This window comes from Dendroctonus ponderosae, unplaced genomic scaffold (assembly GCF_020466585.1).
Source record: "Dendroctonus ponderosae isolate FM_Combo_2020 unplaced genomic scaffold, Dpon_F_20191213v2 Dpon_F_20191213_139, whole genome shotgun sequence".
Taxonomy (NCBI): Eukaryota; Metazoa; Arthropoda; class Insecta; order Coleoptera; family Curculionidae; genus Dendroctonus; species Dendroctonus ponderosae.
The window spans coordinates 18-23,466 of NW_026017519.1; the positions used below are offsets into that span (position 1 = coordinate 18).

Sequence of the window (23,449 nt, forward strand, 5' to 3'; positions counted from 1 at the left end):
AAACCAATGTTTTGCCATTACCACGCCAATATCATGTTATTTGCTTAGCTTATTTCCAAAATAATAACGTCGTATTCCCGTGTATTTCTATTCCGTTTATTCGGTTAATACGTAAACATTAAATTTCCATACAAGAGTGACATATTCTCGTTTATATACACATGGGTATTGCATTAAACTGGAAAAAGCGCATATATCCTGCTAAATAAAATGGAAATCTGCGTTATTAGATGAAGTATGGTATAATTTAACAAAGGCTTATTAGAGTGCGGTATTATGAAAAGCGCTAATCATGAAATATAAATGTATTTATTAATTTTACTAAAAATGTTCTATATTTTATAAATTAATGAATTAAAAGAAAAATTGTCGCTGGCCGAAACAATGATAATTGAATATTTCCATCGTAGCTCTCAAAAATGTTTTATTTTTAATAAAAAACACATAAAAGAATGAAAGGTTTCTTTCAAATTAATCCTAAACGGTTGGATTGAATTAGTAACAAATTACCGTTTGGGGAACGAAAGTTATAAGCGCAAAAAACGTTGTAAATTATTGACGTAAAAAGCTTGTATTAATTGGAAGTGCATAAAAATTCTGAGAATCCACGTCACCTCGTCCCGAACACAAAAAAGACGACCAACCGCCACATTATTACAATTACTACGCCTAAAAAATGGCATCAGCCCAGTAAAATTTCGAGTCACACCTCTGAAGATGTAAGCCACTCGTGCTTGCGAAACGTCAGAATCACATTATTTGGCAAGACGTCTGCAAATCCCGAAAATATCCGATTTCAACCATCATTATTGACACTAATTTTCTGGAGAATTTGTTCGCATAAATTTCCATATTCAGCAGACCAAGTTACTTAACATTTTGCCACTTTGAAAGGAAGCTTTCTCATCAGCTTAATCTCAAACAGATAACTGAGCATTTTTTGATAACTAAAATAATAGTATTTTCGAATGCAGGCTTCAGTGTTCCAATGTGGCTATTAAATTGAATTAAAAAGCACAATTCTCTACAATTGCGAAATTTTTGGCACATCCCTCTGTGACCAAAAAGTGTTTAAGCAGGCACTCAGCAAACGTATTTAAAACATGAAAATTGCAGCCGAAAGTATCTGCTAAAAAAACCAGTAAAACGGTGGTTTAGGACGAAGGGGTATATATTAGGTAGAAGGCTATGGGCCATTTTACTTTGCAGTAATAATTTACATATTATAATAAAGGTTTATTGTGGATCCAGATACATATTCGTGGGGCACGAAGTATAAGAGCAAATATTTTAACGGTATGTGCTATAAGGATAATAAATTTTCTTTGCGCTCGCGAAGTAAATGAGAACAGGAGAAGTTGGAAAATATGCGAAACACTATAAAAGATGTGGCTATATCTAAAGTAGAATACTACGTAAGGTGGAACACAACGTGAGTGAGAAAATACATTTAATCCAAAAAATGTTTTCAGCATATTATTTTTAAGATAAAATTCTAATCGTGTTAGATTATGCTGTCTAAACTTTCCTCACTGCTTTAATTTTCTTTTATTCATTCCCTTAGTCAATGGCAACGAGCTCTTAAGACCGCATGCTGCAGCTAGTAGCAAACGTGCGGTTTTGAGATTATTTACAAATATACACTTGTATAAATCATAATGGTATGTGTTCCAGAACCAGGTATGTGCGTTGTTCCCAAATGCCGCCATATATATTCTCGTTTAATTTGTGATTTACTGAGTGTGTTAACTGCAAATTCCTGCGAGAGTTTAAGCGTATACGAGCACGTTCTATATTTATTTTTTGTTTTCATAACTAGCTCGGTTTTAAAACTCCATAATTTCCTGATAATTATGTGGAATTTTGAGCGCGTGAGTTTATATTTTCCAACTACGTTCACAAATATCCGCTATCTGCAGTCTATACCTACAATGGACTTTTAGAATATAGGGATGCAAAAGCTTCAAAACCTTAAAAGAAGAGAATACCAAAAATGTCACAAATTATAAGGAAAAAGTGATTATTATTATAAATCGTGACAGAGTTTCAGTCTTCAAACCCATGGTAAATACGGAACAAATGAATAAATTGTTTATCAGTTCGAAATCTGCATTATATTTTCTTTACTTCTAACGTCGGTTACTCTAGAACGTAACATTTGCAGTAGTTGCAGGAGATATACATACATATTCATAACGTGCAATTTTCCTGAAATTAACTTTATTTAACCGAAACTAACTTCTGACAAATTTTCCGGTTTAGTGGCTCTTGGGAAGCGAAACCGACAAACAGGAAAACTTTCATCTTAGATGTACACTAATAAATATGTAGTTGCTTTCTGCTATGATCAAAGATTTGAAAAAGTGGACATGATGATATTCTGGAACCAGTTCGGGTTACAACATCAAAGTTATTTGAGAAATCTTTTTGGAACTAGCAGGCGAGCTAGTCGTTAGCTTTCGTTAGCTTTACTCAACGACAGGAAAGTTTCAGATAATATTGTCTTTATTACGGATGAAAGTCATGCTTAAATGTATTATTTCAATGTGTTGAACTTAGCACTTTGCAAAGACGCATTTTATACTTGGGGATTTAAAAAGTCCAAAAAATGATTGAACAGTCTGAGGCCCGAGATGATTGTTTGAGATACGAATATTTTAGAGTAGGTTTTAAATTTTGCTTCATATTTAGCCAGAAATTCTTTTAAAATACTTTATTCTAGAACATATAAACTTAAAAATCGAAGCCAGCAATCAAATTAGGAAGCTCGTGCTAACTGGTCATGTATCATAGATAGATAAATATGAAGGAGTCCAAAAAAGAGGGATTTCCACCTGAGGAAATTTCTACCATAAATACATATATTCCCAGTATATTCTCCCAAGTATAGTTGCCATTAACAAAAACGTCAACAGTCAGTATTGAGATTATAATATAATCTTTTCTCGTTTTCTCGTTTTACTTCAGGATATAAACCTCGCGATTTACTCACAGTAATAAAACTGCAAAGTGTAAAGTCTCCAAGGCATGCTTTCCATTGGACAAAAGTGTCTTAACACATAAAATATTCAGTCCAAGATCTCCGCGTTGTTTCGCTGAAAATCAGGCGGCATATTGTGGGTATGCGGTTTTTTAACACGAAAGAATAAAACGTGCATATGTTGGACATTTATATAAATTGTCTGAATGCTTTTTCGTCTCAAGGGTGTAAGCAGGGGTGCTCGACCTGCACATTGCTATTAGGGGCACGTTTATATTGTCACAACTCGGGACATGACGAATATTATATTCTGGAGGTAAGGAAAAAATGCAATTTATCCATGTTGAAAATATAGAAAAAAATGTCTTTGTATCTCAGCTTTATATCCGCTAAAACAATTTAGTACATTATAGATATGCCTGGAAATATCAGATAATATATGCAGTGTCTTTAAACACTTACAAGTGTAAACACTTGTAAGACATTTTCAAGACATTTTCAACCTAAGAAAAAGTTTAAAAAATTTAATAATAAACTCATTTATATTTTTATTTCAAAATTTCGCCTGTCAAATTTCTGTACATCCAAAAAAGTCGATGAATTACAGAGAGAGACAATATTAAACGACGTAGAACTGTAGAAAAATATACAGCAAATTATTTCTGGAAGCATAGAGGCTTTTTGTGCAAATTTGATTGAAATGGAATATAAAGGGAGCCTCAGAAATTTTTTGCCTCGGCGTCGCAAATCAGAATATATCAAAAGAGAAATATGTACACCAGAAAATATATTTGATGAACTTTGTGCTCACATAGTCTGAAAGGTTAATAAAATAACTCCCAATGTGTATTAAAATGGTAAAAAATGAAGGCTTGTGACAATTTTCACGGTGTCGGTTTCTGCATATTAAGTATTTAATTAGCGGCTTCTATTGCAATAAAAGCTGAAATGTTCGATTTTTCAACTAAATATAGATTTAAGCAAAAACGCATGGAAAAAAGCGACAAAGTATTGAATTTACGCATTGAGTTTACTCTGAAAGATTATCTTACTTGCTTGCTATACACAGAGTTTAAAGATTGAACGGTGTTCCCTTCATATGTCGGTTGACATCAGAAATTAATTTATTTCATATCTTACAGTAAAAAGTTAGTCACTATTTGCAAAACTGCAAGCAAAATAAAATTTTAATTATTTAAAATGTTAAATAATTAAAGTTTTTCACAATTTAGGAGGAAGAGGAATTATTGGAAAACAGCTAAAGAAAAAAAATCATATACCAAGAGATTGCAAAACCGTAATATAAATGCTGTAAAGTTGAGGTAAACAGCACTAATATTTTCAAAGTTTCAGTTCTGATTCGAAAAGGAATTGTAATATTTGATTTTCGCAATATAGTCAAACTAATTTGAATTACATGAAGTTTTCGTTTCTAAATCACCTAATATATATATTTGTATTTTGCTGCGTTTTTGAATGTTCCATAAAAATCAAAAGATGCTTCTTTGCAAAATCTAAATTAAAAGACACTTTATAAAAATTCCTAAACTAAATCGTATCCGAATTCGTGATGTTCAAAACAGGCAGACAAAAAATCATAGAGTCATACATATCACAAAAATAAACATTTTTTAAAGGTTTTGTTCCTAAATATGCAGGATTGCTAATAAACACGTAACATTTCATTAAAGCATTTGTCTTTCATAAAAATTAATTTTGTTGTCATAAAATAAAAATTTCAAATTCCATAATATTCATCTTTAGATTATTCTTGATGGGACACCCTATAGACCAGTAAGTATAGCGATTGCTTCAAGCATCAGTTTTCAATTGGAAATTAGCCACTTAAAGAGTAACTATCGAAGCGTTACGTTATGTGCATATTGGGAAAGTAATTAAGGACACCACAAGTATGCTGGCTTAAAATTTTGCACCTATTAAAAGCAAACATCGTCGGGATTTACGTAACTTAAGCACAATAAATGATTATCAAGAGCACAGACCAGATGGTAAAGTTCTCAGGGTTATCCATTTCAATATTGTTCAGCTAATTGAAAATTGAATGACACCCGAATTAACTTTTATGCCTAATTATTCTATTGTAAATGTTTTCCTCGGTCGTTCCAAAAATGTTAATTTAGTAAAGAAAACTTTTATCAATTTAGAGTCGTTTTCATAGATATGTGGTGAATGCGCTTTTTAAAATAGATCTTCTATCGCAGTGCTATAAATATTATCCAACATAATAACGCTATGTAAACAACAAGAAAGTAAAAATAGTTCCGGACTCTTAAGAATAAAGATTATAATTAAGTGAAAGCGAGCTGTCAGGCACTTAAAACCACTACAAGCTGAGGCAAATTGAATTAGCCGATCTTCAGTGCATTTACCAAATAAAGACATACTAAGCCAACAATGGATCTCTTAATATTAACCACCTGGAAATACCCCAAAAGTTCTTCACCCGACAATTACATGTATTAATGGGGCAATTTAACAATTGTTTGATAACTGCCATTGGCTTTATTTTTAAAGCTGAAATGCAACATCAAATGTAAAATGTTTTAAAATATCCAAATTTTAACTGCAAGTGGATAGAAAAAACTTTATTTTGACCCACAAAAAGTTCACGCTTTGTTGAAATAAGTGCTTAACACAGAAGTGCCTGCTTTAAGAGACTTCGCTGAGTTTAAAGTTCGCCTTTGCTAAACGTTCTATCAAAAATTCGGTGTGTGTTTACTACCGCTATTTGAAACCACTGGACGCAAACAGATAAGACTCCCAAATGGAATTTAGCTTAGAAAACAGCAAACTAGAATAGACAGGATTTAGCTGATAACAGCTGAATTGAAGTGTATTGCAAACTTTCATAATTGCCCGTCCTATATCAACAGATTTAAAAGCCCTTATTGCAAATTTGGCTAAAACTGTCAACGTGAAAAGCTTTTACCACTTTCGTATTAATAGAGAACATGCTTCTTCTGTGTGGCATATCCAGTGGGAATATGAAGTGTAAAAATCCATTTTAAGAAAAGTGCAGCTGATTGTTCAACACGAATTTGTAAATCCGTGACTGTAATCCGCAATCATTACATTAAAAAAATAAAGAGATAATATTAAATAAATTTGAAATGTTGAAAAGTTGAAGGTAAACTTATATGGCTCGGTACCATAAGAATGTGCTTCTAATATTGCAACCCCAGGCGTTTAAACGGTGTGAAACGCCCATTAATTTCTCATTATTACCTAATTGCCTGTTACATTTAATTTTGATGTGAGTAATAGCGAGTTCTGCTATTTATTGAAATACAAGAATAATTCTGCAAATTCAATGTTAAGTTAGCTGTTTGCTATGCAGGGCGCTGAAGTTAATTGGTTTGCTTGCTGCTTAAAAAAGTTAATAACTCCGAATCTGATTCGGCCCAGCCAGGCAAAAGGTAGGAAACAGCGTTGTGCTTTTCAATTATTCGAAATAACACTAATTGGTACTCGAATGGAAACAATTTTGCCGAAATAAAAATGTTATCAAACAGACATAGCCCGACCTAAAAAAGCTTATTTACAGAGACAACCCAATTTGCTGGTAAAACGCGTTCAGTTAATTTAGAGCGCTGTTAGTTAGCAAATTTGGTGGTCGATAAATAGATTGGTCCTTAATTTTGATCGCAAAAAGTTCAATTATGCGGTTGTTATAGATTGAAAATTGCTTCGACTTCCATTCATTAATGAATATGTTTGGATTAGCTCATCGAACGAACTTATTAAATCAGTCGATCTATTTATCAGGTTCAACTTTTATTATTTTGAGCAAATCTAATAATGCCTTACCTGAGGACGTGAATATTTTCTACTGATTAAATACTTGACTTTCTCAGCCACTCTCCTATAAGGAATTTGATCAATTGGATGTTTTGTTCTGGGATTATCAACAGTGATAATATTGAAAACATTTTCACCAGCAGGCTGTTGTTCTCCTTCAACTCGCGGAAAAACAACAGGTCCAGGATCCTAAAAAAAAAATATTCAAAAATGAGAGTTTGAGGTCTTATTGAAAAAATAAGTAACATACCTGAATTTTAGCTAATTGGTGTTCATATGGGTGGGGATTAAAATTCCTGGGGGCAAGGAAAATTTCTCTTTGATATTCTTCTAATGAGCAACCAAATGGAAGCAGCGAAACAACGATCACCAGTACTGCAGCTATTTGGCTAAACTGAAACAAAAAACAAACATTTTTTAAATAAATCAGCTTCGATAAAACGTTTATTTTTTCAGTTTACACATAACTATTTATCAAAGCCTTTAGAATTGGCTCAATTTCACACTTATTTGGTGCAAATTAATTCACACGGAATTGAATTAATCAACAGAGAATTTGTTGATGAAATTGCAAGCAATTAAGTCGTTTTCCCACTATCCACTCGGTTTTTATTTTTAATGAGCGCCAATTGCAAAATAACTTGTACTATATGCATAAGATCAGTTGTGTATGCATGCGAAATTGGATCGAACAATGGCGAAAATGTCTGATGATATCTCAACGAATTTCTTAATTAAGTGTTTAATTTTTTATTGCTACATTTTTTAAGTGCGTAATTTATTGCAAAAAATTAAGCGTGAGCTTCTTGAAAAACTGGATCAGCAGGATTCCAAAAAAAATATTTTATCTTGTTATATAAAAAATATATAACAAGATAAAACCTGTTATTAAATGTTTATGTATGTCCCAATGCAGGTTTAAAAGAAAGAACTTTTGCTAAAATAAACCTACACAGCAGGTAAGGAAGTTAGTTCTCATTAAAACCAAATGTTAAAATACCGTTACAAAATTACCGGGAATTCAGCAATAATGAAAATGTATAAACATATTTCGCCATAAACGTACTCGTTTGTGTAAAGAAGATCCATTTATTTTGCTATTAATGCTGGCAAAAATGTGAAAAATCGCTTGAAACACGGATTTTGCCTACAGAAAATTAAATAAATTATTTTTAATTGCTGCGTTTGCATTTTAGAGAAATATCAATTTTTATGTGAACGAAGTGGGTTTGATAACAGCTGCAAATAATAAAACGCATGTACTGATTGCAAACCAACAAGTCCAATTGACACATGCAATATCAGTTATTTCAATATTGATTTTGCATCTGTGAAAGGTATTTTAAATGCCAGGTAAAGAACTTTCCACAAACTGAAAATGTATTTTATTTACACAAAAGTAATGTTTTAATTGAATCATAAAAAACGAATAAATCGAACTAACTCAGGTGGGGCAGCCATCCTAATGATCTTTGTGAAATTACTCCATTATCCTACAATGATTTGGTTGCATAATTATTGGTATTAATAAACTTGTATTTTATGCCGCTTTAATTAATCCGTTATGCTACTGGAGGATTTCAAAAATTATCAAGTAATTAAAGCATTTTCTCATGACTTAACTTGGCTCTTAAAAGGATTCACTGGCTATGAAATTGCTATTAATTGTAAACAGATGATAGACTTACACATTACCTCCTCATTACTTTAACTATTATTTTATTATCGAGGACTTCCGAATAATTGAAGAAATTGAATGTTTAAAAATTAAAATCAAAATCGTTTCAATAACGGAAAAAATAAAAGCTCTTTCATCTACTGAATGGAATTGAAATTGCTGATAAGTAGACGCTCCGTTTTTATTCTTGGTTGAAGAGAATCAATTATGAATTATTTTTCCTTTTGTTGCAGTTTTCTATTGTTTGCCACAAAATGCTATTTTTAGTTTATTTAAACGCCTTTGTTTAAAAACTACTAATAGACTAGACACTTTTTTCTTTGTTCATACACAACCGGATCACTAATCATTATCATAGATGTAATTAGATCTTTAAAAATCTTATTTTGCTGATGTCAGTTTCACATTAAACACAATTATCTAATGCGCTTGCCAGAAGCTCATTTATGTATTGGAATTAATACCGAATGCTTTCAAACATTTCCTGGTTGTATGTTTAAAATAGTGCCGTTCTCACTTATTTGAAATGAATAAATAAAATGATTTTGTATGTAATCATGCAACTTGTGCGTTATGTATGAATCGTTTTAATGTGAAGATTCTACTTAAGCAAAGTCTTGCATCTATAATTTAAACGAAAACATCGCTCTTTTTCATTCTAGGAACGTTTGTAAATGTGACAGCCTAATAATTTTTGTGCACTTTAATATGTACATCATGGCGATCTCTTATATCAACTGATCCTTCAGTGATATCAGTGATCAATTAAAATATAATTTATAAACTGTATTTATCAGTATCCAGACCTTATAAATTATATCGCATTATATCTACGACCATTCCGAAAAGTCCAAAGAGGAAACCCCTTTATTTATATGAAATGCAATTAAAAACGTTTAAATGTGCTTAAGCAACAGTAGCAATAAAAGCCGTATCCTGCTGAAGTCTGTAGGTACTTAACCTATTAAAAGCATTAATTTTTTATTGCATTTGCTAAAAGCCAAGGATATTGGGCAAAGCAATGAAAACCTACAATGTGTTTTAAGGAAAATATGAAGTAAAACAATTAGATTGGAAGGAGAACCATTAGATCGAACAACGTAATTGCTGTTCCAGAGTCTATTATCAGTAATCAAGGTGCTTTGTGCAGCCACATTCAACCCTCAAATTTTTCTATACAATTTTCCAAACTGCATTAGAACGAATGCATCTTAATTGCATTGTTTTGCATGTTCGTTAGTACTTTATTATGTTTACACAATTATCCGATTTTTCTGCTATAAATTAGCATTGTTTATAACCCAAGGAATGATAAATTATAAGCTATTAAACATAGCTCAGTTCATTTTATCGCTTGAACATTACGCAAGTCTTGATATTAATTCATTCGATTGTGTTCTGAGTTCTCATTACGAAATTCGTTGCTATCATATTGCCCTATCGATAATGGTCTGGTTCTATTCTATTTTTCACGGACATTTTTTCATTAGTTTTATCTTTATGTTTCCAATGAACGTAATGTACCTTTTAAGAAAAGGGCGTGGGTACACATTTATCAGAAATGAAAGGTACGAGTTGGTTTGTAACAAAGTGTTTGCTTTTCAAATTAAAACCATAAACAATATTATTGCAATTCATTAGAACCCGGTAAGGTACACACAACATGCTCTATTTATTAACTAGTTATATAATTTCCTTGAAAGCTGAAGATACCAACGAATTTCGAAATGAAATCGCAATCATTCAGGATCAATTAAGACATTAGGAAAAAACAAATTGTTTAATTATGCATCAAATTAGTGTTGATTATTACCAATTAAGAACCGACAGACTAATATTAATATGGTAATCAAAATAACTATTTTCATACTTGCATGGCTATCAAGGTTTGTAGGCTATATTTCGCCTATTGGTATATAAAAATCCTGAAAAAATATATGTGAGTGTTTGTGAAGCGCTAGAAAAGTATTCCAAGTAATTTACGATTGTACAGCTTACTATTTCTCATATTGTCGATTTGTTGCATGGTTTTAGTTTATTTTACATATTAATGAAATTTATAAACGATTAAAAGAATTACTCGTAAATTCCTTGGAGGAATTTCCTAGGGTTTCACAAACAATCACATATATGTCTACATATTTAGTTAAAGTTTACTTTTTCTCCCATTGTTGATTTATTGCATGTTTTTTTAACTGATCTAGACATTAATGTAATTTATAATCATATGCCGTATATGGCAGTAAATATTCACTAGAATTACAGTTGCTATTTATTAACAACGGGAATATAAATAACATACAAATTATAGACTTCCAAGTATGTTGGCAGTTGTTTTATTTGTACCATCCACTTTCCTAATATTTTCGTAATCTAATTATTAAACGTTGTCCATTGTATTTGCTCTTCCGCATTCGCTTTCAGCCCATTGTTTTGAAAATTAAATTTAATTGAGTTATTCGAATTATAATGAATTGTTTTCCCATGTAGGCAAACATTCAAAGGCTAATGTCGATTGTTTGGAAATCGATTAGGGTTTTTACATCGACGGTATTGCATCAATAAAAATCGGCTCACTAATTTTTAGAAAATTATAATCAGCCAATTGCGTGAGCGAATGGAATTGTGTCGGAATTAGTATGTAAACAAACAATTTGTTCTCATATTTCAATACTCCATTCTATTGAAATGTGGTTCATTCTGTGCAATAGAACGTCTATCAAGTAGATACAACTGCTAAAGCTACTTCGTTCGTACAGAATGTTAAAATGCTTTTAAAAATTTAAGATTGGTTTCAATTTCGAACTTTCGTAAAACCCTATTAAAATGCATAACATTTAGGCTTATATTCGTTCTAAATCTATCTTGTGAAAGTTCTTTTTTAAGGTGAAAATAAGACTAGGGAATAAGCGCCGCACACGTGCGGAGCTTCCACCTTTGTTTGAAATTTGAATACTATTCCAAGTAAAATGTAAATAAGTGTAATAAATAAATAAGATATGAATCAGCTGGAATTTTATCAACCGCTAAAGCTACAAGAAACGATATTTTCGCTACAATAATAACGTATCTAGGTTATTTACACAATATTTACACAATGCACCGTTATTACAATTATTACAATTTTTTTTGTACATACAATATTGACCTCTACTTGTATCCTTCATCTAATTATTTAATTGAAAATATTTACTAATATCAATTAGGTCGGAATTCCTGAGTTTCTTTTTTGTATTACTAAATAACCCCAGGTATTTATTATATTATGGATTTGTGTAAAAGTTGCAGCACCCTAATTGCAAAACAGATATTACAATTACTATAGTTAAAAATATACTATGAAATCGTGATCATAAATAAAAATGAGCAAATTAGACGATCGTGAGATGCATTATTTTCAGCAATACACAAAAGAATGTTACGTGAAATGAAATTTGATCCAAACTAAAAACATTCGAGATTAATAGGGAGAGAAAATACCAGTATAATGTATTCTGCAAAATCTATAATTTTGCATAGCAGATCTGAACAAACTATCAGGGCTAAATCAATTCCCAAACCACATGCACTGATTAACATGAAATTTTATATTTGATTATATGAAAGTGTAATATTAATTTCAGGATATACGTTGAACTGAACTGAAGCCATATGTAAGAATTGCATACTGCAAAAAACTTAAAATTATTTCACTTAAGAATATTTAATTGACGTTAACGTCTGATAATTGCTGTACTAAAGAGACGATTTTTTTTGGGGAAAGTAAAAAGTGTATGTATAATAAGCAGAGTTCGTAAAGCACCTAAATTTACAGCGACAAAAAATTCACAAACACTAAGTGACCAAGCCAAATTAAAAATCTTTTCAATTACAATTAAGCTCTTAATACAACTTTGTACGACAGATTATTTATGTCTGTACTCGGAAAGTTCAAAATGCCCTTGCAAGCACTCACAAACAATAAATGAGTATAATCGCATAAAAATTATTGACAAAAAATATTTTAATAACTATTAAATATTTCAATTAATAAAGTTGCAATGATTAAATCCTCTAAAATTCACTCTCATTCACAATCAGTTTCACAACTGATCAAAAATAACCCACAAAAACTTATTTTAACTCACAAAAAAAAACGTTCCATCATTTTATTTTAAATTACCTGACAAAGTTTTCTCTCCATATTCCCAAAATTCGTAAAGTTCTATCAGGCTAGAAGTGATGCTCGGAGCACTAAGTGTTTACACTACACCAATTCATCTGTTTTAAATCTGAGGGATAGTAATCCACCCGCATAAAATACTACTAACATTACGCACAAAATGAGCTTATATCTATAGTCCAGTAAAAGTTCCCACTACCGTCTAGACAGTAAACTTTTCTTGTGGTTTGTTCTCTTGCTAGACAATACATTTTGCATATTCCTGGTATGTACAATGTACATAAGAAACATTTATAAGGGCATGTTGCTTAGAGGCTCAACAGAGTTCAGAGTTAGAACTGGTGTAAAACCGATTGAATAAAATATTTTATAAAACAGGTTTTATCACTGCCTAGCATAAAAAGCGGAAAATTACTCGCAAAAAATTCCAGAAGAGGATTCTAGCTTTTAGAAATATTTAATTTTCGTTTAATTTTGCTCAAAAGTTGATAATCGACTTTTACCCAAAATGTTTGTCTTCGTTATTCAACTTGATAAGTAAATGTGACTTGGTAATCCAAGCACCAATTAGGGTAAAATAATGACTAAGACAAAATTTCATTTACCCCACTATCGCCAATAAACATTTACATAGGTTTAGCAATAGTAATAAGTAATATGCGGCAAATTCTTTTGAACTTCCAATTAATGGTGATGAAACAATTTACTTTCTAAACATCCATCGGCACAAAGCATAAGTCACCAATTATTGTAGAAGTAATTAAGATATATTTTATTGCTTATTGAAAACTATAAAACAGATGGGTTGCACAAAAAATAGGAATGGAAACAAAACAATTTAAATGATACCAGATATATATTTATTAAGGAGAAATGATGTATTTTTGCTGTTAAAGTTATGATTTATGAACTAATTGCAATCGCGGACAATGAACAATATATAGATACCAAATTCGGTGGAAAAAGATTTTAGCTTTGTTACTTACCTGGCCAATTTAACACACTTTGGAGAAAATTACTATTGTCGTCAGGTGGAATTTATTACTTTATTATACATATAAATAAACTTGCATACACACACATATATTAGTATTTACCTTGCACTTGTGTATATTGCTTCTAATTGAAAAAGATATTAAGCAATTTACCCATTTTTTTAACTTGCTTATTCTGTTTGCGTAAACTTATTTTGAAAACGCTATTATTTTCACGCAATACAGCAGAGGGTAAATCTTAATCTTTAATTGCCGAACTAACAATTAGCTTGCCTCTTTTGGTCATTGAAAATAATTGTAATAAACCACAAAAGAATAAATATAAAACCCACAGATATATTTATTATCTTCATTGAACCATTTTCTCATCTCACATTACGCTGCATAAATTTAATGCTTGTCTATTTATTAATGAATTGTAATTGAAGCACGATATAATGGAAATGAACTTTAATATAGACTTTGATAATGTTGACGTAATATTTGCACTCGATCTGATTTATCGGTTTTTGCGATGGTGTTACGAATGAACCGTTTTTTCGAATCGGGAAATTATGAGCGGAATTGAAGGATTATTATTCATTGAACTGCAGTCTGTGGGATTGTATGGGAGTAGTTCCGTATAGAAGGTAAAACAATCAGCTCGTCAATATATTCCTGTTATAAATTTGTGTTTTTTGGAAAGTACTTGGATGAATTGACAGGGTTGGTAATAGTTTCAAGGCACTGGTAAGGGAAATCTCAACTTCCAAAAAATTAGAATACTATAGCAATAAGACAATTCATACGTCGAGTTCTAGAGAAAAAGTCTTACGGATGATTGACTTAATTTCACATATTCCATATTCTTAAATGTTTTTCTGTCAGAATTTCGATATTTGCTCTTCTTATTCAAAATCGAGTCATCGAGTAACTTTGATTGTAAAAATCGACAGAAAATCTCATTTTGAAGAATCTCAGATCTAAATCTGTTTCGTATGCGGCATTAACGACAAATAAAATATTAAGTTTTAATATGGATGATTAAAATGCAAAATTATCACAGAACCCCAATAAAAAATTCGGTAAAAAAATTAAATTTAAGTCATTAATGATTATCCCAGTTCATTTATGTAATTTGAATTTTAAAAAATCTATGATTAGATATTAGGCCGTCTCAGTACCCAGATTTAACAGACTTAGACTTTTTATGGGCTTTATTCTTTAATAATATATTTATATGGTTTATAGCACTGCTGCTACACAGATTATGCGTCGAGTTTTGAACAATTTTTACGTATGAATATTAAAATATAGAAAAGTAATAAGGGTGTTCCATTAGCGAGAAATTTGTCAGTTATTCAATTTTGAAACGAAATCTTCGGTTATTCTGTATAAATTTAAATTGAACTTCAGTTTCTATTAAGTAACAAAAGAGTCCTTTTAGTAATTCACGTAAATTATCCAGCGTGAATAGCCACTAAAGCTGTCTATACAGGCTACAATATTTTTCACATTTTGTCATATTATGCCCTATTGAAATTAACCGTAAATTTTTCGGTAGAATTTAATAATATAATCATTTATAGTGTTCTATTTAAAAAAGCATAAGTTTGATATGTATCTTTTTTGGGGATACAATTCACTTTAAAATGTGGCTCACTTAAACCTCTATATGTAACAAAAAGATTAATTAGAAATCTATTCGCTTCCTCGTAAGATAAAGTATCGAATAAGGTGGGCCACCATGTAGATTATAGATTTAAGTAAACAAATTTTAGCGATTTTCCTAAAGACGAAAAAACAAATTAGCAGGATTTGGCGTGTCTTAATTTATGTACTTGATAATTGAGGATTAATGATCGGGATACATTTATACGTTGTTCTGGTTACTTCATTTTACTTAATTACATAAGTTTTTACTGGAAATGGAAAAAAGGAAGCAATAATGACGCAAAATCAATTAAACATCAATAACGAAGAAAAATTAGTTCCGGTACAACAAAGATAATTCAATATATCGATTAATCTTGAAAAGCTCTACACACTGCAAATTGCAACCTTTCACCTTCGCTTTGCAGCCTGAAATTTTAACAATGAATAGGTACGTTTGTGTTGGCATTTCGCGATACGGTTATTACAACAGCACGTTTTCAAATACATAATTATGGTATTGAAAGAATGACCAATAATTATCAAAAAAATTAAGACAACGTTCCAAAGCCAGTACGCCCAATTTCCGAACAGCATTTCACTGTCCTTAAAAAAAATGAAAGCTTGACATTTCCCGTTTATATTATCTACAATTTGCTTTAGATAGGTACTTATATTTGCTCGCTATGGTGTAAGGGTACACGACTGTATATTAGTTCCACTCGCTACGTGATATATATTTAAATGTTTGGGGAATTGTTATGGTAAGTAATAGCTCTTACTTTCTTACGTCTGCCGAATCGAGGATCGTTGCTATCTAGATGCACGAGAAAATTTTTGGAGATTGAATAATAATAATAACAGCATTATATCACAAAATTCAAAAATGGTGCAAGTCAGACAGGTAGTTTGATTCCGTCTTGCATATTAAATGTAGAAAGTATTCGCTGTTAGTCTCAGTTTCAAAAAATGTTAAAACTAATCCCTGTAATYGGATGCCCAAMATTTYAARAATGCRCAAACTTGCATTTTTTAATAAAACACTCTTCTTTTATTGGATTTTCACATTYCTGARATAAATCTTTTTTCACGCGTTTCACATATAAAAATATATTTTTATTGTATATTAAAATTATTAACGTTATGTGTAAGTTTTCCTCATGCATTTRCGATCTGTAAAAGTAAGTCAGTGAGTGATACTAGTCTACCGACAATAAAAATATTGTACTTTTAATTTTGCTGTTAAAATTAGTTTTACTTCTCTTCAAAACATTTAAGTTAAGTTAAAATACTGTACTTAAAAAAGTACAATTTTCATGTTTCCTTCATTTTTCAAAATCAGTATATGGCATTAACAGCATTATTTCACAACTTCAAACAACAAACGGATGAGAATCTAACAAGAATGTTGACCTGTCTTGAAATAACCCGTAATATTCTTTATGAACTTTTCTGCCCATTAAATGAACTTAATTAGCATACAAAATAATTTTTATTACATCTGAGAAAAAAAAATGTATTCACAAATTTTAGAAACGAAAGGAATCACCTTATAATGAAGAAATAATTTGTAACTAATCAGGCACCTTAAGCAAAAAACTCTGGAAATTCTGTCATGACAACTAGGATCTTTTGCAGCATATACAATTGCAATCATTCCACAGATGGCAATCAACTGTTTATGAAAGACATAAGCACTATCTCGCACAAGAACAAAGACTCATAGTTCATTATTATTCCTTTCATTATGTCGTTGTTCTCTATAATTTGATCGCAAAAAAAAAACAGAATGTCGCAACCTTTGCCCAGAATCTGACAAGTTAAAACGTTAAATAAAGACGCACGCCTAAGGATAAAGCAAAAATATTAATAAATAAAGCAATCACCGTTTATTTGAGTAATGAACTGTTACCGTGACCTGCAACCTCTGCTCGACCTCTCTTGGCTTGCACTTTCATTTAGGTGTTAAACTGTAGTCACGAAATCAATAAAAACATCTGCTAATATAGAACGACGTGAATTTCGAAAATGGTAATGATTTATTTTAACTGAACAACGAGATGAATCTCGTACCTAAAATGAACATTACATAGAACTGAGTTCATAAGATAAACCCAATTTGAAAGTATTTGATCGCATTTCTTCATGTGGGACCAAATCCGGATTGTGTGTGAAGTTGGATGGTTCTTGGATTATCTGGATTGCTTTTCTTGTGAATGAGATTTATTAATTTATTGCTAGCTTTCAATCTCTCAAGATTTAGCATTTACATCAAATACAAGTGCTTTGAATTTCCTTATTAGAAAAAAAATGTGCTTATTACAGAGATGAAACAGGAGAGATTAATACACTTTCCAAGTAACCAAACAAATCTAGAGCATTGAGCCATAAAACGATTCTATCTTAAGAAGGGAAGTGAAACCAATCTCCATAAAGGCGCAGTTTAAGCTTCATATCAAACTATTTCTAATTTGTGTGCATCTGCAGCACTTTTTACAATATGAAAACTGAAATTTTGGAATAATTTTTAGTCGTTCTAGAAGCCCACATTGAATAATTTCTATTTAGCAGTATTCAGCTTTCAGAAAATTTAGATTTGTTACAATGTAAATATTAACCAGAAGCAATGATATTGAATAGCAAGACCTAATATTTGCCCAGATTTTCAGGTAAGTGCACAGAGGGATTCAGTTTCAGATTCCAGCACATTCAGTATCTATGTCTCCCTTAGTTCGAGCAATATGAAAAACGCTTTATTATTAATTAAAAAGATTATTCTTGTTGTAAAAAAATGGTTGAATGTCCAAAACTTAAAATGCAACTATAAAATATAATATACTTTAATAAAATACGCTTTAGGAGTAATATGCACCTACATTCACGCAATGCAAAAATAATTTCCTTTTTTGAAACGATGTCTACAATAGAATTTTTTTTTTCAATAACTGTTTTCAATATTGTCAAAAATAAAAGTGACAAAAACGGTAATAATATGATAAACGCGTGGATAAAATTTTAAGAATTTGTCAAACCTTCAAATAAAAAAAATAATATAGGATTAATTTTACTCCATCTTTTTATGAAAAATTACTTTTTTGTTAAAATTAATAATAAAAAGTTTCATATGGTTCCCACTTCTTCCGTTACCTTTTCCCATATACATTTGGGCATGTAAAAGAATCTTTTAGAAATGAACTGATCTTAAATAACTGACAAACCAAGAGTGAATCCATAATTGATAGATAAGATATAAAATAAAATAATTCAGCCCAGAATTCAATTCTGAATATTTGATGCTGGCGATTCCAGTTTTCAGTTTATTTTTATTATTATATTAATTTTTTGTTTTGTATTGGTGACAATGATAAGGAGGGATGAGTTAAATTGCAATTTCGGTTTAAAATACAAAACTAATCTGGACAAATGGGAGTGTAACTGTTTTACCGATAAATTTCGATGCCCTTCTTCGCATTTAAAAGGCCAAATATCTATGTTGTCCACATTTTGTTAATTTAAAATAGGGAGAAAGCTAGCACGTTAAAAGGTAAATTGTGGAATCAAAATTATAAATAATTAATGATAAATCTCCCTTGCCTTTGGAATTTTGGGTGTATGGAAAAAGCATCTGAAAAAGCATCCACCTCTGTAATTCAAATCAAGAAGATAAAACGCGATGTTTGCAATAAAAATAGTAAACTAACGATAGCTTTTTCGCAAAAACGCAACAACAGAAGCTTTGTTATCCATTAATAGTGATGTAAAACAAAAATTATTTATAAAATATATCAGCGTGGGTTTAGAAGACAGCGAAAACCCGATTCACGAAAATGACCCCAATAAACCAGAACAGAAAAAAACACAACAAAGTACAAAAAAAAACTTTTTGTGTAAAAAACTACATTGTTTTTAGCTAAAGTTTTAAAATGTGTACTGTCGTCACAGCTTTTTTCTTTTACGTGAAAAGTTTTACTTAAAGATGGAGAACAAATATGTTGTATTCTACCTTAAGACATTCGAGCCAAATGCCCATATCAATATATAAAAAATGTCTTTGCGGTTACTTACATTCCGAATATAGTGTAACGATTTTCGAAGTTTTCTCTTATCATGCAATTATTGAATAACATGTACCACGCTTTACTGTGGTGTATGGGTGGTTAGAGTAGACCTTCATATGCGCCGTATATTCGTGTTTAATGACCCGCATGAAGAAAAGCTGAGCTAACTTATAGACGCAGCGTAATTTCACACATAAGTGATCTTTGCGTAACAATAGATTGCATTTGAGTCTCTACGATAAATGAAATTGTATGTATTCGGTGCCCATGTATTAGACCTAATCTCATTGTTGAATGTTTCAAACTGGAGAAAATTAAGATTGTTCGATCAAAATATGTATATTCTGTTTAGCAAAACACCTACGGATCTCACGGTTGAACTAAGACGTTACCTAAGTTATTAGTTATGTTGGTTTATTTTTAACCCAAGAAGTAGAACGTATTAAAAGCATAACACGAAGGGAGTGACAAGTGAAAACAACAAAACATTACTGTTAAAATTATGATTACAAAAAAATACAAATGGCATAAATATTATTATATCATTGCAAATTCACTAGGATTGATTAGGATCAATGAAAAGGGTTGTTTTCTGAGCAGGATCATCCGGCAATTGCACTTGAATTAGTTGATGATTCGAAATATCAGGCAGTCCGCCACATTGATCTGGTGGCACTTCAGTGAGGGTTTGAGTTGTCGAATCAAACACCACTTGGTGGATGTAAAAAATGTTTTCGCTGGTTTGACCATCCGGAGTGTTAACGATTACTTTTGCTAAGGGGGGTTGATCGAGGCTCAGTCTGTTGCCACTTTGAGGTTGTAAATGGCAAATCGATGTGTTTGCACAACCTAGAACGTTTTGATCTGATAACACTGCCATATAATCTATCTATGGACATTCACTACTAAATTTCCACTTTGCTTACTATCTCAATTCACTTAAGCTCGTCCCAAATGTGTTCTAATAATTTGCGACACGTAAGTACTTAACTAGCTACAAGGACTTTGTGCGACAAATCTGAGAACACCTTTTTCTACAGTACAAAAGCAAATCACTCTCACCGCAACTAAAATCGCATGTACGTTTCTGCAGGCAACATTAGAATGAGCACCTTGAAAGTGAACTAATTATATGTTAAAGCTAAGATCGAGAACAATACTTAAATTTAAGTTCCTATTAAGTCCTTTTAACAGTCAGTCAAGGAGAGCAAATAATTGTTAGTTAACAAATTAATTTTATTAATTCCCAACATTAGTGTTCAATGACTTTCAAGGTGAAGCAACTTTGTATCTTACCTGTTAAATTCGTGCTCTGATTCGGCAGTTCATCTGCTGAAGCCATTCGCTGCTTTTCTAAGGCTTCATTAAGCCTTTCACCAGCTTTCTGAGATGTTTTAGCGGCATTGTGGACTTCTTTAGCTACAAGCTGTGCCACTTTTTCAATGGCAGGCGCTGAGGGTTTTGGAGCATCAGCCACTGGATTACACCAATGTACAAAAAAGGCGTAAGCTTGAGACGTATCCACAGGATGTAGATGTTGAAAGTTTATCTGAAAGCGATACAAAAGAAAAGCGGTCAATGGTGCACTTGTAAAAACATGTTATGTGGAATTGGAAATAAAAAAGTTATGAAAATCAAAAATTGTCGTTTAAATAAGTGTCCGTTTGGAGCAGTCAAATAAATCATTCATCTCAACGACAACGCTAGGACCCAGCAAACGCTACGTTTTAGAAATAAAAAAAATGTCTGGGAAATGTTCAACATCCTTCTTACAGTCCAGACTTGTCACCTTGTGACTTTCGTCTTTCTGGATCCCTGAAAGAAGCACTTTTACGATATGGCGACAATGAAGCAGTAGATTAGTTTGTGCTCGATAGTCCAAAGAGTTTCATTGATAACAGAATTAAAAAACTTTCATTGCGATGTAAAAAAAATTTCTAACGCAAGAGATTATGTAGAGGTATGTTCTTTCAAAATGACAAATGAAATAAATTATGAATTTAGCAGCAATATTATTGTGCTTCGGCCTTCAATTCAAAGTCAAAACCAATAAAATCGACTTTCTACAACTTAATCGAGCTTAGATTAATGACTTGAACTGATTCTATTACAAAAATTATTATTTTCTGCAGTTTATATATTTAATTACAATATAAATTCCTTTACCTGCGAATATAGCTAAAAAACGTCATACCGAATATTCTGCCATGAAATTTCTTACCAACCACCTTGCTGAAGAAGCCAAAATAATAAGTTTATTGTTAATATCCAAAATCAATTCAAACAGTATCCACTTAAAATATATCTGAGACCAAACAGCTTGACAAAAAGGGGTACAATGTGAATCTAGCACTGAGGGCGCTAAATAAAAACTACAAGTTCTGGACAAATGGGTGTTTCAAATAATTTTCAATGTGTTTTCTATGTCGTATAATTGGGAATCGAATCAAATAATGTTGCACTTACATACACTCAAATACCATTTTTTAGTTTACTATTTAAAGTGTACACAATACAATTAACTGCTTTATAGTTATTTTAAAAATAATTCCTAAGATTTATTTTCCTGCGATTTAAGCAAATGTTTACTTGTTTTGTTTACATTAAAGAATCGACGCTCATCATAACCGGAATTATTACCAATTTCCTTTGTTGAATTTGGTGGAATTTCAAATGCGAACAATTATCGCTTTGGTCGAAATACCGGACGTCGTATTATTAAATGTAATTTCAACTAATAATAGATCCAAAATTTAACAACTAATTAACAAATTATAACATTTGCCTATTGAGTAGGCAAATATCGGTATAATGGTACGATGTATTTTAGTGAAACTCGCTGTAAATTTGGTCTTATGTAAGACTCATATTTTGATGAATCATTCGAGTTCATCCGTTTTGGACAAGTGGTGAATTCTTGAGTGTCGTGGTACAAAAACTCCCAGAACCTTTTATTTGGTGTATGGAATCAACTAATTTTTTTAGTTGATGCACTAATCATTTATTCACAACTTTGTGCTGTTTTTGGAAAAACTTTCACCATCAATAGCAGACGAGCCAGACATTTTTGAAAGAATGCAAATAATATCGCAGTATCCTTTTGATCATGTGCTTACGGGACACCCTGTATATGTGAATAAATTAAAAATATGGCCCACCACCAACCAATAAGCACACTTTTCGCAAAAATACAGATAAAATCAGTATAAATTTAATGAGACCAAACTTGAAACTTGAGAGAAGACACCACAAGACCTCGTTGACCACTTTGTGAGGTCTTTGCAGGTTTTCAAGAGAGCCCTCGAGATGGTTGCATGAAATAATGAAAGAAGAACTAGCTCAAAATGAAGGTGAAGTCTGGAACGCTGCACTTTCTACTCGACTAATGAAAAACTCCTACCTTTATAAGGGTATTCAGCCCAAGCCGAACAAATCGGTTCGACTTCTTAGTACCTACTGTATTGCCTAGCACTTTAACATCGAGTGTTGCCCTGCATTTCCTTGCATCAAAAAGAAGCTCCTTTTTCACCTCTTTCGACTCATAGGCCCAACATTGGTACTGCTTACGAAATTTCACTTTGGGTCCCGTATTTGATATTTTATGCACCCAAATCGTGTCTGTGAGGAAGGAGAACTCTTCCACCCACTTATCGCAGTACTGATTGTAATCATTATGTTCCACTCTGATTTGAGTCCTGAATTTTATTTCGTAGGCCTTCTCTTCTGTCCATTTGCTGTCCGTGATTTCAAACTTTCGGTTCAAATTTGATAGAATACCAAGAAAATCGCGTTTTGCAACTGGTTCAGTCATGCTTTATTAATTTTAAAGGAAAATTAAATATCGACCGACAAAGAATCATCACAAAAACTTTTTAAAAGGAAATTGGGAATTCTGTTTTTTTTTTCAAAACCAAAACATCAACAACAATCAGCTGGTTTTGGCAAAATAGGTTTGACTAGGTTTACACCACTTACCCCTAATGAAACTTGCCATAATAATGATGCGATTAGCAGTCTACGGACAATATCCTGACGACCTAGAGCATGATTAAATAAGACGATAAATATGCAGATAAAGCTGATGATGTTTCAAACACATCAACTTTCTTAATGCCATTAAAAAAT

General features: G+C 31.6%; 1 protein-coding gene across 3 annotated transcripts; it reads right to left on the reverse strand.

The window, feature by feature from the left end:
- Positions 1–6,806: 6,806 nt before the first annotated feature.
- Positions 6,807–23,259, reverse strand: LOC109538812. 3 transcript variants are annotated; one of them, XR_007280718.1, is made up of 4 exons: positions 22,725–23,259; positions 20,621–20,873; positions 7,050–7,193; positions 6,807–6,988 (listed from the first exon to the last, which is right to left on the reverse strand). XR_007280718.1 is itself a non-coding variant. In XM_019906199.2 (3 exons), exons 1-3 carry the CDS (start codon positions 23,133–23,135, stop codon positions 19,881–19,883), a joined length of 957 nt encoding a protein of 318 aa, XP_019761758.1. In that variant the 5' UTR covers positions 23,136–23,259; the 3' UTR covers positions 19,813–19,880. The 3 variants fall into 3 exon arrangements, 2 of the variants coding, with proteins under 2 accessions (XP_019761758.1, XP_019761759.1); XM_019906199.2 differs by lacking the exons at positions 6,807–6,988; positions 7,050–7,193 and adding an exon at positions 19,813–20,173; XM_019906200.2 differs by lacking the exons at positions 6,807–6,988; positions 7,050–7,193 and adding an exon at positions 19,813–20,173 and having other exon boundaries at positions 22,782–23,239.
- Between the last annotated feature and the right edge of the window lie 190 nt (positions 23,260–23,449).